Source organism: Hippopotamus amphibius, chromosome 1, assembly GCF_030028045.1.
Source record: "Hippopotamus amphibius kiboko isolate mHipAmp2 chromosome 1, mHipAmp2.hap2, whole genome shotgun sequence".
NCBI classification, from domain to species: domain Eukaryota; kingdom Metazoa; phylum Chordata; class Mammalia; order Artiodactyla; family Hippopotamidae; genus Hippopotamus; species Hippopotamus amphibius.
Window position 1 is genome coordinate 43,649,090 of NC_080186.1, and position 16,916 is coordinate 43,666,005.

A 16,916-nucleotide genomic window follows, 5' to 3' on the forward strand; every position below is an offset into this window, starting at 1 on the left:
TTCCTTGTCACTGGCATCTTCTAAAAGCCCAAGCCAAGCAAGAGGTTGGTCCCTCTGCAATGGTAGCACAACTCTAAGAATCCCCTGGAAGCTAGTGCAGGCTCTGAGACAGTGAGAGGCTGCTCCCCACTGACTAGAGCTGGGCTTATTAGCACTTGGCAATTACAGGCTGTGGAACTACACTTAGGGGAACAGCTGTTTTCTGAGGCCCAAAGACCTGGCCTTCAAATTGTGTCTAGCTAGGTTTATCCCTCTTCTGTGGGGGAATCCACATTCTACGCCTGCCTCTCCATAGGCCTCGTGGATGGTGGCTGCATATAGAGCTAGGATTGTGCCCTTTCCTGTAGACTTGGAGCTTCTAAGGCAAGAAAAGAATGGGTACCCACCAAACACCAGCTTGTAAGAACTGAGCCCAGGGACTGTCACCCCCTCCCCCCCCGAGACCTGACAGGCACAGGGTACATACGTTAACGGGGGTAGTAGGTATTTGGGTGTAATATCTAGTTTGGTCTAAATATACACTGGAGCTTCCACATAAGCTAGTTCTCTTGGTTCTGTTTTCCTATAGAAGTTATCTTTCTTCCTGCTCAGCTAAGTAGATCTTGCAGCTGTACATATATCTTCTGGATCAGTGCAAGCTTTTAAATTCTCCTACTAAGGAGAGACTCTGGCCCTGCATAGTCAGGTCCATTCTCAATTGCATAAAATGTCCTTTATGTTTAGCAAAATCTTGTGGAATTGGGCATAAAATAGCCAAGGCTAGTCTACTGTTTTCTCTTGTTTCATTTTTGTTTCTATACACTGTATATTGTATAGAACTGAAACATCACATTTCTAAATAAGGCAGATTCTTCTATAATGTAAATTCAGATTGAGATATAGAGATCCTTATAAAGAGGAAGAGAATTGCCATTCTGGTAACATTAAATTTTTAAAAACTACTAAACTCTTACCAAATGCTAAGCAATGTAGTTTCTCCATTTCTTTTTGTTAACACTACCTGAGCACCTACTGGACTCTGGGGCTGCAGAAATATGGAACTTTGCCCTATATAAGTTCCCACTTAGTGTCTTCCCTCATCCACAGTGGTTCCTGAATGCTGGTGAGCCCAGAATTCCAACTAAATTTACTTCTGTCATAACTAGTCATCTGGGAAATAATTTATGCATTTAATGCATTTCAGACAACAATCAAGCAATCTGCCGAACACTGTTTGTAGAGCAAGTATGTGATAGTGGTTTCTGTTTTAATAATAATGTTAAAGTAATTTTAATAATGACAGTAAAGGTTTGGAGGACTGTAATGTAGCCAGAAGGGATAAGGAGCAGAATAGGAATGATAATACCCATTTCAGAGCTCAGTAAGCTGAGGCCCAGAGAAGGGAAGAATCTGTGATGGAACTGGACCAGGTGCAAGCTTGCTGGCTCTACCTTTTACTAGTTTCAGCCCCACAGTTTCATCTTAAAAGCATTTGCCTTTACTTAAGGTGCAAGATCTTTTAAGAGCCACCCACAAATATTTGGAAAACAAGCACTCAAAAATTGGGAACCAACAATGCAGGTTTCAGAATAGTGCTATCAGAAAGGAAAATAATAAAACACAAACCAGTCTGCCCTTTAATTGTGAGCAAGACTTCCTGATTATGAGATAAATTTCTTCCATACTGTATTCAGTTCACTAATTCAGAAGAAAGTGTGCCTTGCACTAAATTGAAAAGAAATTTTAAAATTTAAAAGTGATTTGGGCTGTGGCTGGTTCCCTGCTGCCTGCAATCACTAATCTGCGATGCTGAGTTGCTGCATTTGAATAAATCTGAGGACAAGATGAGGCTGGGCAGGCTCCTCCCATGCCAGTGACCCCTGCATGCCGTGGCTACAACAAAGGCCTTTTAAGAACCTCAGTCTCTAAGTCCAGTGGGCGGCTTTGTGTTGCCTCTCTCAGCCTGGAGGTTCTGTTTTCTAAAAAGCCAAAGGGCAGTGAAGCAGAATGAAACTGAACAGGTTATGATGGGAAATCTCTGAGCCACAGAAAACTTCCTATCAAATTTCTAGCAGAGGCCTGAGTTTAGAAATTCCTAGCACTGGTGGAAACGTCAGGCCCTCTTAATGGGCACTGGTGAGTTGGGTGCAAATCCGGAGGGGAAGACTAGGTTGAGTCAGGAACCCTCTTCACCACCCCTCTTTGCTCTAGGCCACCTTATGAGGGCTCACAACCCCTTTCCATTCTAAATGGCTGCTTGTATGACACATAGATATGCATTTAAGTGTTAAGGCTCACATCTATGGAATTTTTGGTAGTTCACCCTGATAGGTAAGTAAGACTGGCCAGAAAGCTCTTAGAACAGTCATTTGTTGTCCCTGCTCTGTTACCCACTATAAGCTCTGCTCTTAAGGGCAGGGAAGCATGGTCCAGCTTCATCCCAGAAAAAGATGCACACACACATGCTCAATCCCCGAGCTGTGCATTTGCAATACTATAGTATCAGTAAGTTGAATGTATCTGCTTCACGTAGAGCCTTAAGAAATGATCTTCAGGAATGCTTTGTTGAACTTAATGCTTCAAAAAAAGGGGGAAAAAAGATGATAGGGTGTTAAAGTTTATTTCTAAGAGATGTAGAATATTGCAGTTTTGAACATTAAATCTATTGCAACTATAAATTCCTCCATTATCTCCATCCATTCAGAAAAACAAAGCCAAAGGAGAATTTCTTGGGAAAAAACTAAGGGATTTCCCTAGGTGATTAGCTGAAGAGGCAAGGCTTCCCCTGCCCTATCTCAAAAGAGGAAACCACAGCAGCAGTTTCCATCAGTTAACAAATGTTACTGCCACTGTGGCTTTTAATAAGTGACAGGGAGCAACAGGGCTTTTATGTAGGACTTTGTTGGTTACTTTGTGAGGAGAGTGTAAATCCCCTACAATGAATTAGACCTAGTTTCTTAAATAAAATCAGTTACATTATATATGTGTGTATATATCTATCTATCTATATATATACATATTTTTTTTCTTTCTTAGTTAACATAACAGTCTTTCAGTCTTAGTTAGGTACATGGACTAAACCCACGACAACCTTGCCCTTACTTCCCACCACACAGTCCTGAACAAACTTCTACTGAGAGCTTTGGGAAGCAGGGAGGCTAGTGCAGCAGCTGTCAGAAACCAAGGCACAGGCACAGGCAGGGCTGGGGTAAACCAAGTTGTGTGGGATAGGCTGCCACTGACCAACTGGAGTCATAGAACCCTGCCCCCACCCTAAGCGGGGGTGGGAGGTTGGGGTCCAGACCACACTCGAGTTCTCCCATCCCTTACAATTTTATCTTTTAAAGGCACATCTAGAAATGGTGCAACTGGGGGCTGGGGTAAGCTGCAAACAGTTGCTACACAGGGGTTAAGGGCTTACACGATTCCGTGGCAGAGCAATGAGGCTGTCCTTGCCTTCCCCCAGATGGAGGGGGAGGGGGAATCCTGGAATCCAGCCTGCTTTGGTGGAAGCCTGTGGAGGGGCCAGCAACAGGAAAGACCAGGGCCATGGTCAATAATACAAGTACTTAAGAGGTCTTTGGTGCTTGTGTAGCAGCGTCTCCTTTATGTACAAAGACTTCTGTAGCCAGCAAAGCTGGAGTGGAAAAAGCTGAAGAGTAATTGCTGGCCTGACTCCACTCCCTACGTTGACCCTCTGTTGCACAAGGACACAAAGCACAGGAAGTCTAAACTGCAGTGAATGTACACGTAGATTTTAGAAAGGGTTTCATGAAGGCAGACCTAGGAAGGTTAACTTCCTTCCCCAGTTCTACTAAAGATCATGAGACACTCAGCCTGAGCCCTACGCAACAGTTTTGTCTCTTGGTCTTCCTCACAGATGACAAATTCCTAGGCTTTCTCCTTAGATATGAACTGAGTACCGGAAGGGTCCCTGTGGGTCCCAGGCAGTGAGCAGGGGACTGAGGTTCTAAGGGCCCAGAGAGCTGCCCACCTCACAGGCCCCTGGGCTCCAGGACCAGCCAGTTCTCGGTGACCATCTGCACGTCCTGGCCACTCAGAGGCTCCCGCAGCCTCACTTTCACCTCCAGCTTGCCCCCAGTGGGCTTCCTTCCATCCAGGACCTGTGAGGACCGCGGAGAGGGAGATGGTAACTGAGGGGGAAGGGGTGGGGCGGCGTGGGGGCAGCTCCCCATGCTCACAGGCAAGGAGAGAGAGCATCTAAAGCATCTTGCATGTCAACAATAGTCTCCATTTCAGGACAACCCCATCCTCCTGCTGTTTGGTGGTGGTGGTTTTAGGTAAGTCTTATTAAAAAAGTAATACGTAAATCCAAATAAACACCACTGCTCTGAAGTGGAGGTGAGAAACCTAGAGCTCTGCTCACTCATTTCCCCCACATTCCCCATGGCAACTCCTAGAAGAAGTGCTCTGGCTTCAAGGTACAGCCTGAAAACCACTGAGCCCAAACCCTCAGTTCACAGAGAGGGCCCAGAGAGAAGTGAATGATAACAGTCACACAGCCACTGTGCAGCAAGGCCAGGATTTGCTTGCCTTTCCACCCACCATGCTGCTTCCCTCCTGTGCAGGAGAGGGGGCAGCTGGAGGTCAAAGCAGTGCCACAGGCTCAAAAAGCCTGACCAACCTCACTGGGGCTGATACAAAGCAGGCCCCACTTCAGAACTCCCCCAGATCGGCAGAGGCAATGTAGCGGGGAAAGCCCCAGCCTATGAAGGCACCAGCCAGGGCCCAGCTCTGCCAGCGATGCCCTGTGTGAGCTTGTGGAACACCCTTCTCCTCTGTGGACCTTAGTTGCCTCGTCGTCAGGGGAAAGCCCTTAAGAGTCCCTGTGAAGCTCAGTGAGTTCAGGAGAGCTTAAGGAGCTATCTGGGGCTGACTCCTAAACACAGACTAGCTGCGTTCTGGTGGGTCCTTCATCTGGAAATACCTTATCAGCTTTGTGTCCAGAGCTTGTTCTACACTTCATCATGTTGCCAGGCAATTGCCTCAATCGTAACCTGCCCCAGACACCTAGGAATTTGTGTGTTCCAAGCTGACAGCCATGATCATGCCCCGCCAAGGGCCCCCTAACCCACCATCCCTAGGAACCTAAGTAGCCCAGAGTTGTTGTGGAAAGAGTGTAGCTACTTCCTTTCTGGGTGCCGCTATGAAATTTTATAAGACCCTCTGAATCTCTTCATTTGTGAAATGGGAATACTCTACACCACAGTTATGGATGTTTTTAAATAATGGGCACAAAAACCCCACAACAGGGACTGATGTTCACTGAATATTGACTCTTTTCTTGCCAAGTCCTCCAGTTTGTCCACCCTACCTCCACAATCTCTCTGATCTCACACTCATTCTCCAGCCGCTCCAGTTTCAGGTGGGCTGTGCCGACCAGCTTGTCACTCCTGAAGAAAGATCTGGAAAGCCAAGAGTCAGCAGAGGATTGGACTGGGCAGGGAAGGCAGAAATGAGCTGGCTAAACGCAGCACAAGAAAACTGAGTAGTAGCAGGGACAGCAGCAGCAACAGAAGCCAGTCCTCCTCCCAGCCCACCCTGGCAGTCTGACCGATGGGGGCCCTCACCCTTTGTGGAAGATTTCAAACTTGATTCCTTTGCTTTGAATCACCCTCCTGAAGCCCCGGTGGTTTCGGTTGATGTTTAGTTTGAAGAGTTGATCATATTCTGCAAGAAAGAGGAGAAGATAGAGGGACTTGGCTCCCAAGAATTTCCTGGTGAAGTGGAAACTGGCCGTGGGTTAGCCTCCCATTTCAATCTTTCTGCCTGCAATTCAGATTCACTGCCACCAGAGGGAGGTAGAGTATCAAAGTCCTGGCCTTGAGGTCCACTTGGATAGTTCTTGTTAGACACAGATCATACCAAATTGGGAAAGGATCGGAATTTGGAGTCAGGATTCCTTGATTCAAGTCCCATTTCCACCACCTCCTTGCTATGAGGGCTGAGGCAATTCCCTTTACCTCTTTGAGCTTCAGCTTCCCCAGCTACATTAGAGGAGTAGTAGTAATACCTGCCTTTATCTCCCAAGTTGAGAAGACCAAGTGAGATAACACCTGAAAGCACTCTGGAAACACAAGTGCTGCACACATACATCAGAAGGTGAGAGGGAAGAGAAAGCAGCCCTCATGTGGGTCCTCACCTGGAGAGTTTGTGTTTTTCACCACAGCTGTTTTGTTTTTTTGAGCCTGGTCCTAAAGCAGGGAGAATAGAGAAGTCAGGACAGCTTGAAAAAATGGAGATACAGGGCCACGAACTCTGGGCTACATCAATGCTGAGGGAAGGGATCCATAGAGGGAATGGGCTCAAGGGTCTTCAAACCCCTCACTACAGCCAGACTCCAGGGATGGGGAGAAATAGAGCACAGGGCCCTGAAAGGGAAGATGGGGTTCACAGGATTCTATTGCTACCTGAACCTCACCGAATTAGGGTAGTGGAACTCAAACCGCACAAAAGCATCCAAGTCATCAGGGGTCACCCCTATGAAGGAGAAGCAGGAGTCAGGGTCAGAGACAGTAGCCAGAAGCCTAGCATCTGATGCAGAGGGAGAGCCAGTGCCACCCTACCGGCCAGGGGTGGAGTGTCTGGACAAGTGCCTCCTAGAGTAGGGGTGGCTCTAGGGCTACCTGGAGGGGCTGGGAGGTTCATTCCCCGGACAATAATCAGATGCATTTCTGTGCTGTTGAGTTCTGCGAAGATCCTAGAGCCAGGAAGTAAGGAGAAAGAACCCAAAGTGAAGGAGAGCAGTGCGAAAAGGTCCCCTCTTCCAGTGCCTGCCTACCCAGCTGGGTGGTGGCCAAGAGGAAAGTGAGCCCAGGGAGGCAAAGCTTATCTGAGCAGAAGCAACAGAGCTGGCATGCAGACCTCCTTCCCCAGTCACCACACAGCTTTGAGCCCCTCCTCACAGATAGGCACCATGTCCTACTCCTCCCCAGCCCCAGGGCCTATGTCAGGGCCAAGCCTGGGAAGCCTCACTCAAGGGGCCCAAGTCTTCATCCCTGGCTCCCAGCCTCTTGCTCAGTCCCTGCATGGAGCCACGGTCTCCCTTAGGCTTTGGCACCTCACAGTCTGGAATGTCTTCAACTCAAAGTGGTGGCTGGGAGGGTCAAGGCCCTGGGCCTGGGCCAGCTGCAGGATCTCAAGCTGCTTCTTTCGGTCCTGAGCAAGCTTCTCAAACCTGACAGGGAAAGGTGGGCACATCAGCATGGCAGGGCTCATTTTCTGCTCCCCACTCCACAAGTTCCAGCCCCAGACCTGCACTTACCGGGTAGTCTCGGCCACGTTGCCCTGGTGCATGAACTGCTTGGAGAACAGCAGACACTTCTAAAAATAGGGGCTTAGAGTCACTCCAGAGTCCAGAGCAGGACCCATCTAGGTAGGCCTTCGAGGTCTGACTTCTGGAAGCTCCTCCCCTCTCCTCCAACACATACCCCAAGGTCACTGTTCCCAGGTCCCACTGCACTTTTTTCAGTTTTTGCTGTCTCCTCTCCTGAGGATAGCCATTCCCCTAAATTCCTTTAGCAAACCTATTCTTCCTTCAAAACCGAATAGAACATCGTTTTAGAAAGCAGACTTGCAGGCAGCCATTCAGATACACACACACCCAAGTATACATATATGTATATCTTACATATATATACACACACATCTGTCTCCCCAAACACATCTTCCTCCCATCTTCAAAGTAATTCCCCCTCCACTCTGTTGTTTGAACTTCATAACCACCCTGCAAGAGAGGTATTAATCATCCCATTTTACAGATGAGGAAAATGTGGTTCAGAGAGGGGAAGTGCCTTACCCAAGATCACACAGCCAGTAAGTAGAAGAACTAGAATTTGAATCCTACCTTGCCTTTCGTCAAGGTGAGGCTGTGGACACTGAAAGGGGAGGACAGACAAGCAATCTACTGACCTCATGTTGCTCCAGAAGCATTTTTTGTAGCTGGGCATACACCTCCTCAGCCTTCTGAGAGAGTCGAAGGTCCTCATGGTGGATCAGGATGAAGTCACCCTCCTCATCCGTTAAGGGTGAAGGCACCTGCCCAGGTCACAAGGCCCCTCAGGGGCCTCAAGAGTCAGATTATTCCTCTACTGAGCCTAACAGACACAGGAATCCAAACTAAATGTTTCTCTAGCTTCTAGTAACCTCCAGTGATGGAAACTCATTGCCTGCCATCCTACCCCAGGCTGCTGCCATGCTCTGCTTTCCACTGGCCTTGCCCGGCCTGGTCAGCTCTCACCACAGGCAGCCCCCCTGGCCTCTCTTGGGATCATGGGACAGAGAGATGCATAAGTAAAAGGCTTTCTCAGCTGTCACCACATCCTATTCAAGTCTCACCTCCTTCAAGCAGCAACCTGTTCACAGTCTGCTTGTCAAGCCTACCACCACCTCTCTGCCTGAGAAGTCCTGCTACTTAACCAGGCGACACTCACCTTGGAAAGGTCCACAGGTCGGCCAGCTCGCACCTGGATGATCTGAGCCTCTAGGGATTTGGCAACACGCAGATGGGCTTTGGCCTGCTCCAGGTCCTGGCTACGCTTGGCCTGCAGGGCTGCCCTCTGGTACTGTAGTTTCCGTGCCTCCAGCAGGGCCAGCTGCTCTCGCACTGGAGGGAGGGGACACTGGTTAGAGCCGTGCCTGCCTCTCACTAGAGACTGCACTCCTCCATCCCTCTTCTCCCCAACTCACCAGATGGACTCAGTGACTCCTTAGAACTCGAGGCTTTGGGCTCAGGCAGGGGCCGGGATGAAGGGACCAGAGGCTGTGCTGGCTTCTTGGCCACTGGCGCCTGGACTGAGGGCTCATCCTGCAGGTGCCCAGGAGGCTGTCACAGGCCATCTGTTCCCACCCTAGCCATGGCAGTTCCCAGACTTCAGCCTCTCTTCCTAACACTGCACTGCTCACAATGTGACCTGAGATGAACGGCTTTCCCTCCTGGGCCCTGGAGTGTCTCTGAGCTAACCTCCCAACACGAGACAGCAGGGTAATGGGAATCGGACCTGGGCTCTGGAGTCGGAAAGATCTTGGTCTGAACCTAGCTCTGCCTTGGTCTGAATCCTAGCTGGGTGCCCTTGCCCAAGTTTTCTCTCTATAAACTAGAAGAAAGACTATCTACCTCGCTGGGTTTGTTAGTATGGACACCAGTGTCTGGGTTTACCCCTCATCTGCTGTTTCCCCCCCCCACCAACCCCTGGAGTCTCGGGCCCTCAGCCAAACCTTGTCCTTATCCTCATCTTCCTCTGCAGGGGCTGTATCCTCAGCGGAAGCCAGTTTCTGGGCAGCTGCTAAAGTAGCTGCCACCACATCCTCCTCAGTACCCACAGTGGGCTCCAGGCCAGGTATAGGGGGGAATCCTGTAGAAGAGAGACAACTGGGAGAGGGTTTGGGTAGCCCTGGGGAGACAGATCTGCGAGGAATCATTTCCCCTTCCCCTCATTCTGCTCAGAGACCTCATAGGCCCCCAGGCCAAACCCCACTCACCTGGAGGAACAGGCAACTCAGCAAAGTCAACTTTCCTTCCTGCTCGGTGGGCTCGAATGGCATCTTGATATTGCTGCAAGGGAAGGAAGGGAGGGACCTATGGTGGGCAGCAGTCTGCAGGCTCCACTCGGGGAGAGACAGGAAGAAGACAAAGACAGCAGCCCCAGGAGGAAAAAGAGCCCCTGAGGCAGCAAGAGCTCCAGAGAGAGGCAGAGATGAAGACGCAAAGACCAGGGAGCAGACAGACGGCAGCCTGCCCAGGAGAGAGGCTGCAGGCCCACCTTAGCAATACGCTCGTGCATCCGGGCCTTGCGCTGGTCCCCACTGCCCCGGGCCTGGGTGCCTGCCTCACGGTACTTGTTCAGCCTCTGCTGCAGGGCGTCTAGCACTGTCTGTGGCTCAGTAGGGGCCACTTGAAAGGAGAAAGCAGATGGCATCAGCTCTGCCTGCCTCCCCCCAGGTCCCTACTCCAGTCTCATCACCTGGTCCTACCTGGGGCTGTGGGGATGTCGGCGGCCATCACTGGCTGCACTCGCTCCACTGCTGGGGGCGCGTCGGAGGGTGCTGTAGGGGCCCTGGGCGCCTGCGGGAGGGGCTTCAGGTCTGGGGGACCCAGGGCGGAGGTGCAGGTGTAGGCAGGGGTGCCTTGCCAGCCCCAGCCTGAGTAGGCTCCCGCCACCATTCCCATACTGACCTGCGGGTGCTGGGGGCATGGCACTCAGGTCCACAGGCTGCCCCTTCTCCAGGGCCTCCAGGACAGCACCAAATTTCTGCAGTAGGAAGAGAAGCAGGTGTGGGCATAAGCCAGCGAACCCCAAGGCGGTGGGCTGAAGAAACTCCCCCTCAGGCCAGTCTCACTGAAGCTGTCGCGCTGTGTGACCCTGAGCAGGTCACTGCCCCAATCGGTGAAATGAGGGGTTGGACACAGGGCCTCTGAACCCGATGCCATACCTTCCCAATCCTCATGAGCTCTCGGGCACGGTCTAGGTCTCCAGCCCGCTTGGCATTCAGGGCAGCTACTCTGTACTCTTTCTGTCGGGCCAACAGCAGGGCCCGTGGGTCTGGGTCTGAATCAGGTGAGGCAGGAATACTAGGGCTGCCCAAGAGGCTTGTCTCAGGCTGGGAGGGGGTGTCTATGGAGAAACAAAAAGTCCGCAGAGAGAACATGAAGGTCAAAGAAGGTTCCCCGTGCGTTCAGGTCTGGTCAGCCTGGAACCAGGGCAAAGTGACTGACGGCGACGGACAACGGCAGGATGGGAAGGCAGGTCACGGGCTCTGACGATGGGAACGAGGACGGGACGGGACTGTCTCCAAATACCTGGCTCTGTGGAGGGGGCAGCTGTGGGTTCTGCTTCAAGGCTCCTGTTGGTTGTTTCCTGGGGAACCAGGGGCCTCTTGCCCAAGGCCACTGGAGGTGGGATCTCATCCTCACTGATCTTCCTGCCTTTCCTCACAGCAGCCAGCTGGGACTCCAGAGTCTGAGGGAGAGAAGAACCAGAAACTTAGCTAGCCACCCCGGCCTGGACCCTGCTCAAAGACAGGCCAGGGATCCTTCACCTCCGCAGGCTGGTGGGGAGGCTCCCCCCACGCGGGTCCAGGCTCCTCCCGTGCCTCACCCTCTGCCCTCACTGCCCTGAACCCCACTCCTCCCAACTGTTCCCCACCCGAAACCAACCCACCTTCAGGCCGCGCTCACAGCGCCTGGCTTTGGCGGCTTCACCTGCCTCCTTGGCACTGGCCGCAGCCTCCTGGTAGTTGTGGATCCGATCCTCCAGCAGAGCCTGCAGCCCCTGAGGCCCTCCAGCCTGTAGATACTTCAGTTCAGGGCCTGGCCACTCCAGGGCCTGCTAGGCCCTTGCTGCTCCCTCCCTGCAAGGAAGCTGCCCCAGAAAATGAAGCTCTTGGATTCAAGGAGAAGGAAGAGCCTAAAAGCCTCAAGGTGGGAGACAAAGACTCACTGGAGAGGCCAGAAGCCATGTCAGAGGCAAACACAGAAGCCCAAACAATCTGTAGAGGCCAGGAAATGGCTGCAGGGGGCGGTCTGGGAGAACAGAGAGGCCTTTGAGGCTGGCAGCCACCAAGGAGTTTCTCACGCTCAAGTCTCTGCTTGGGGCAGCTGCTGGAGGAGGACCCTGGAAAGGGTTACCGCAGCCTTCCTAGGCAAGCCACGCTCTACGTGTGTTATACGTGGACGGGAAGGCACAAAGGATACAGACAAAAGCAAATTGGACCCCTTCAAAACCTACCTGAGGTGCTGGGACTGAAGCTGTTAGGAGAGCTGTCTGCACTGGAGGTTCACTGTTTTCCTGTTCCTTCTCCTCCTCAGAGCCACCCGGGCTGGCTGTCTCATCGCCATCTAGGGTCCCAGCCTCCTCATCTGCACCCAGGACCTCCTGCAGCTCAGTCTGGAGAGACACGAGTCCCAGGAGCTCGGGAGCCTCCCGACCATACCCCACGACAGGACTTGAGAATAAAGGACATTCTCCCCCAGCAGTATTTCCCAATATTATTCACTGTTCCTTAAAGTCCCCTTTACCAAAACACTCCTTTAATCTAAGAAAAAAAAAAAAAAAGCCTTGAAAACAGTGAAGCCTCCAAACCTGAGAATCCCCAAGTACTGAGCTCAGACCAGACATCAAAGGAGAAACATCTGAAACCGTAGAGTCAGGAAAAGGGCCAAAGAAGGACAGGGCACTCACTCAAAGTCAGAGCACACAGAAAGACAAACCCAAGGCCACCTCCACAGGCTTGACCACAAAGCCCTCCGACACCAGCCTGGCAGACGCACCAGCAAGTCTGCATCCTCCTCCAGCCCTTCCTCCTCCTCCTCCTCCTCCACATCCTGCATACAGTCCGCTGCCAACTTCTCGATGTGGGCCATAGGCAGGGGGGCTGGGGGAAGAGGGTCACAGAGGGTCAGAGCAACTCAGAAAAGGTTCCCAAGGAGTAAAGGAGGGTCTTCAATCCACTGCACTGGCAGACACACCCAGATGGAAATACTCCTTCCCTTCCATAGCCGAAGTCCCACCTCTGCTCTTCCTTAATGAACCAGTGAAGAAGACCCTCAGCAGGGAAAGCTTTCCAGGCCCTCCAACAGGCAACAAGCTGCTCCCTTCTCGGCACTTTTGCTGTGGTAGTTACTCACAGACGTGTCTATCCATTCTCCCTAACTACAACTTTCACATACATAACAACTTTTTAACATTCATTTGAGCGTCACAATAATTCTGAAAGATAAGTAATATTGGGAATTCCCTGGCTGTCCAGAGTTTAGGACTCTGCACTTTCACTGCTGAGAGTCTGGGTTCGATCTCTGGTCAGGGAACTAAAGATCCCACAAGCCACACGAGCCAAAAAAAAAAAAAAGAAAGAAAAAAGAAAAGGTAATATTATCCCTATTTTATATATGAGTAACTGAGAACTTTATTAATTTTCCTAACATTGCAATCCTGGTAAATGGCAGAGCCAATAAGCAAACCCAGGCTCATCAAACCCAAAGCAGGTTTGGACTGAGAGAGAAGTGATGGCCATAGTTTTGCCAGACCAGTGAGCCCCTTCCTAGGTCCTCTCCTTGTCTTCAGCTCAGGGGCACATGGGATGGGAGATGATTCCCTCTGAGGGTTCCTGGTTTAGACCCTCTGACCCTCCCAGGCTTCAGGTCTCTGTCCTCTTCCAGGCTGGGGAGGGAGATACCACTGATTCATTCATCTGACACAATTTCTGTGCACTCATGTGCCCAATTCAGTCTGTGCTGAGCCCCTAGTCTATACCAGACCCTGGCTAGGGCTAAGGATAAGGACCTGAGTCAGCCTGAGATTCAGGCTGCTGACTGTCCACAAGGGAGAGGGCGCAGTCCAGGAAGGAGTGAGCTCCCCATCACACAAGCGGTAAGCAGGGCAAGATGGCCCCGTGGTGGGAGCGCTGCAGAAGGAACATGGATATCAGAAGGATTGGGTGATCTGGCTGGCTCCCCCCAGCTGTGAGGAGAGGACCCTCCCCACCACCTGCCTGAGCCCACCTGGTCCCAGCACCAAGGGCTGCAAACTCACCCCGCCCCTTGGGTGCTGGCTTCCTGCCTGTGTTCCCTGCTTCCCCAGTGAGGGCCAGCAGCTCAGCCTCCAGGTCCCCGTCATCTTCAGTCTCCTCCATCCCCAGCAGCATGTCCTCAGGGCTGAACTCCACAAAGAGCCCGAGCTGAGAGCAGAGAAGTTTTCTTAGGAACCACACAATGAGGCAGAGGGTGGAGCCCAGCCCCAAAGCCAGTCTCCAGGAGCTCAGTGGCTCCTTCAGTGTCTGTGGGGCTGAATGTGCAGAAAAGGAAAGTGAGGCCAGCAACATTACCCCTTGGGCCACTTATCTCCCTGGTGACTCTACAAAGAACACAGTAAGACCATACTGCCATTATTACTATTAACAACAATAACAGCACTAGCTGCCGGGCAGGGTACTTCGCACTCTCCATGCATATCTCAGTTACTTCTCATAATCCTGAGATAGGTCCTATTTTCTTTTAAATTGTGGTAAAACACATGTTGCATGAAAATTACCTTCTTAACAATTTTTAAGTATAGAGTTCAGTGTCATTAAGTACATCCACACTGTTGTGCAGCCATCACCACCATCCATCCACAGAACACTTCTTATCTTACAAAACTGAAACTCTGTACCCATTAAACAACTCCCCATTTTCCCCTTCTCCCACCCCCTGGTAACCACTATTCTGTTTTCTCTCTCTACAAATGTGACTACGCTAGGTAAAAGTAGGTCCTATTTTTATCTCCATGTTCAGATGAAACTGAGACAGCCTTGTAAGTGGCGGAGGTAGAATTTAAAATAAGGTCTTGTGACTTGAGTCTGTGCCCTTTATCCTACCACCTCCCTTCTCTGCCTCTTTTAAGACAATAAAAATGGGTTAAGAAGACTCAGAATTTGCACCAGAAGAAATAAAGGGAGAAAATTAGAGGGCAGACCCCATCAGTCTCCCACTTGGGCCTCAGCCCAAGTTGTGGGCAAGCAAAGCTGTGGCCCTAAATGAGGAACCCATAAGAACACTGAGGCCCCATGAGAACACCCTAAACTTTGGTGGTTCCTGAACCATCCAGATCATTCATATGGCAAGAGGACGCCTGGGTTGAAACACAAGAGAGTTCAGGCCTCATCTTCCTCATGTGTGTGGCAGGGGCTGGTCAGAGGATCTCTAAGGGTTCTGCCAACTCCAGGAGGCATGGCTCAAAGTCTCCAGACTGACAGGGAAACCACACAGGTGACACAGTTTGCCGAAGTAGTCAGAGACCCTCCCCCTTAGACTGACCCAGAGGTGAAGGTGAAGGCTATATCCATACCTGTTTGGCAGCTGCCACACCCTGGCCACTGCCCTGAGGGCCTTTCCGAGGTCTTGGCCCTGGCATCTTGGCAGCCTGGATACCTGCTGTCGGGAGTGGAAGAGACTCAGACTGGAGCAGCCTACAAGCCTCGCCCACAACGGGTGTGGTTAGTAAACTCCCAGCTCAGAGAAGGAAGGCAATGCTTAACACCCAGAGCTGAAATACTATCCCTGGAAGTATAGCACTGAAGCAAGCAACATGGAAGAGGGAAGGGACAGGACCACCTGTTAATGGGTTTAAGGGGGCAGTGTGAACACCGTAAAAAGTTACTGAACTGACAAATGTGGATCAAACCCAAGAGGTTGAGTGATGAGTGGCCTAAGAAGGCAGATTCAGGGAAGTAACTCTGGGTACAGGGTGGGTATAAGTCTACGCAGGATTCATAAAGGCTCTAAAACTGTGCTGTTAAACATGGTAGACATATGTGGCTGTTTATGTTTAAATTTAAATTGAGTTAAAAATCCTGTTCCTCAGCTAGTGGCTACCATCAGCCAGCACAAATAATGAACACTTTCATCGTGCATAAAGTTCTATTGGACAGTTCTGCTCTAGAGAAATCTAACTCAGCATTCTGCTTCTCTCAGAGATCTCACAACCATTCTTAGGACCTAGTATGTATCAGACACTGTCCCGGGCACTGGGAGAGCAGGAATGACTCTGACATGGTTTCAGCCCTCAAAGAACAATTACATGGTGGAGAGCCCCTCATCACTGGACAAAACCCACACAGCGCTGCGCAAGGGACCATGGGTGCCCAGGGCGGCCCCTTATCCAGCACACAGAGAAAAGGCTTCTTGGAGTAGGTGATGCCTATGCTGAGTCATAAAGATGTTGTGGGGGAGGAAGGGGAACAGCATTCCAAACATAGGAAACAACCTGATAATGGTTCTGATGTGACAACAGCTTGACCTGCACAGGGAAACTAAACTGGAATTAGCGGGGCGTAAAGTATCAGACAAGAAATGGTACCAGCGAAGCTGGAAATGTGAGCAAGGGGCAAAAGAGAAAGGAGTTTGAGCATATTCTGAAGGCAATGGACGTGATGGGAACAGGCTGGCGATTCAGAAGCATCCCTCCTGCTGCAGAAAGGAAGTAGGAGGAAGAAACCAGGCTGGAAGCCGGTTCGGCACCGAGTATCTTGCAACGGTCTCGACGAAAGGGGAGAAGCTGAGGGAACATGGAAGCGGCGTTGGGGATGGAGAGAAGTGGACCGATTCCAGACTTAGGGGGTAAAATCAACAGGGCTCGGAGGTTAACTAGACGTGCGCGCACAGGAGGCGGCGCTTAGGGTGACCACAGGCGTCAGATTTCAGTGACTTGGGTGAACTGCGCGGGGTCAACTGAGCGGGGGACATGGAGTGAGAGGGTGAGCGAGACGCGCCAAGTCTGCGGTTCCGGGGGCACCGGTGCTGGACCCAGGCCCGGGCTCAGGAGAGAGGAGGACAGGGAGTGCGCAGGGGAGGCGCAGCCAGGGGCCCCGCTCCCGCACGGCAGCACGCGCCGCCCTGCCCTGCCTAGCCGCCTCCATCTCCCCCGCCGTCCCCTCCTCTTCCCTCGCCAGAGGGCGGGTTCGCGGCATACCTCGCGGCAGATCCGAAACCGACCCGGGCCTTCACCCGCCCGGCACCGCCCAGGCCTCCCGCGGCCACCGGGCAGCCGAGGTAGCCGTGACAGGAAGCGCCCCGGCGGGACACGCCTCGCGCTCTCACACGTGACTCCACGGCCGGTGTGGCGCGTGTTACGCATGCGCAAGGCGAAACGGGCGTGCCGCTCCAACAGGTGACTCCAAGGGTGGGCTTCTCAGCGCGCAGGCGCCTTCGAGCAGGTAGCGCGAAGCTCTCTGGGAGGGTTTCTGGGCGGTTCCGGGTTGTCCAGCAGCTTACGCAGCAGGTGCGCCCCCTGTCCTTGTCCGTTTAGCAATACAGTTTCCCTTCCAAGCTTCCTCCCTCACTCCCACTCCGAAGCTGCCCGGGCGCAAGCTCGCGTATCTAGCCTCGAGTCCTCGTCCCGCCCTTCTCGGCTTGGAGGTGAGGATGGTGCAGGCTCCGCCCT

General features: G+C 51.8%; 1 protein-coding gene across 4 annotated transcripts; it reads right to left on the bottom strand.

The window, feature by feature from the left end:
• Nucleotides 1–447: 447 nt before the first annotated feature.
• Nucleotides 448–16,603, bottom strand: CC2D1B (coiled-coil and C2 domain containing 1B). Of its 4 annotated transcripts, none has more exons than XM_057710811.1 (24): nucleotides 16,446–16,580; nucleotides 14,823–14,905; nucleotides 13,530–13,674; nucleotides 12,269–12,372; nucleotides 11,727–11,885; nucleotides 11,160–11,285; nucleotides 10,799–10,958; nucleotides 10,432–10,613; nucleotides 10,175–10,250; nucleotides 9,973–10,083; nucleotides 9,762–9,892; nucleotides 9,481–9,553; nucleotides 9,217–9,353; nucleotides 8,689–8,824; nucleotides 8,433–8,605; nucleotides 7,912–8,037; nucleotides 7,265–7,323; nucleotides 7,061–7,177; nucleotides 6,627–6,700; nucleotides 6,422–6,480; nucleotides 6,143–6,194; nucleotides 5,571–5,670; nucleotides 5,315–5,405; nucleotides 454–4,103 (listed from the first exon to the last, which is right to left on the bottom strand). In XM_057710811.1, the coding sequence occupies exons 2-24, from the start codon at nucleotides 14,886–14,888 to the stop codon at nucleotides 3,975–3,977; spliced, it is 2,586 nt and encodes an 861-aa protein (XP_057566794.1). In that variant the 5' UTR covers nucleotides 14,889–14,905; nucleotides 16,446–16,580; the 3' UTR covers nucleotides 454–3,974. The 4 variants fall into 4 exon arrangements, with proteins under 4 accessions (XP_057566805.1, XP_057566794.1, XP_057566784.1 ...); XM_057710801.1 differs by having other exon boundaries at nucleotides 455–4,103; nucleotides 14,823–14,908; nucleotides 16,446–16,585; XM_057710816.1 differs by having other exon boundaries at nucleotides 458–4,103; nucleotides 8,689–8,806; nucleotides 14,823–14,908; nucleotides 16,446–16,585.
• Between the last annotated feature and the right edge of the window lie 313 nt (nucleotides 16,604–16,916).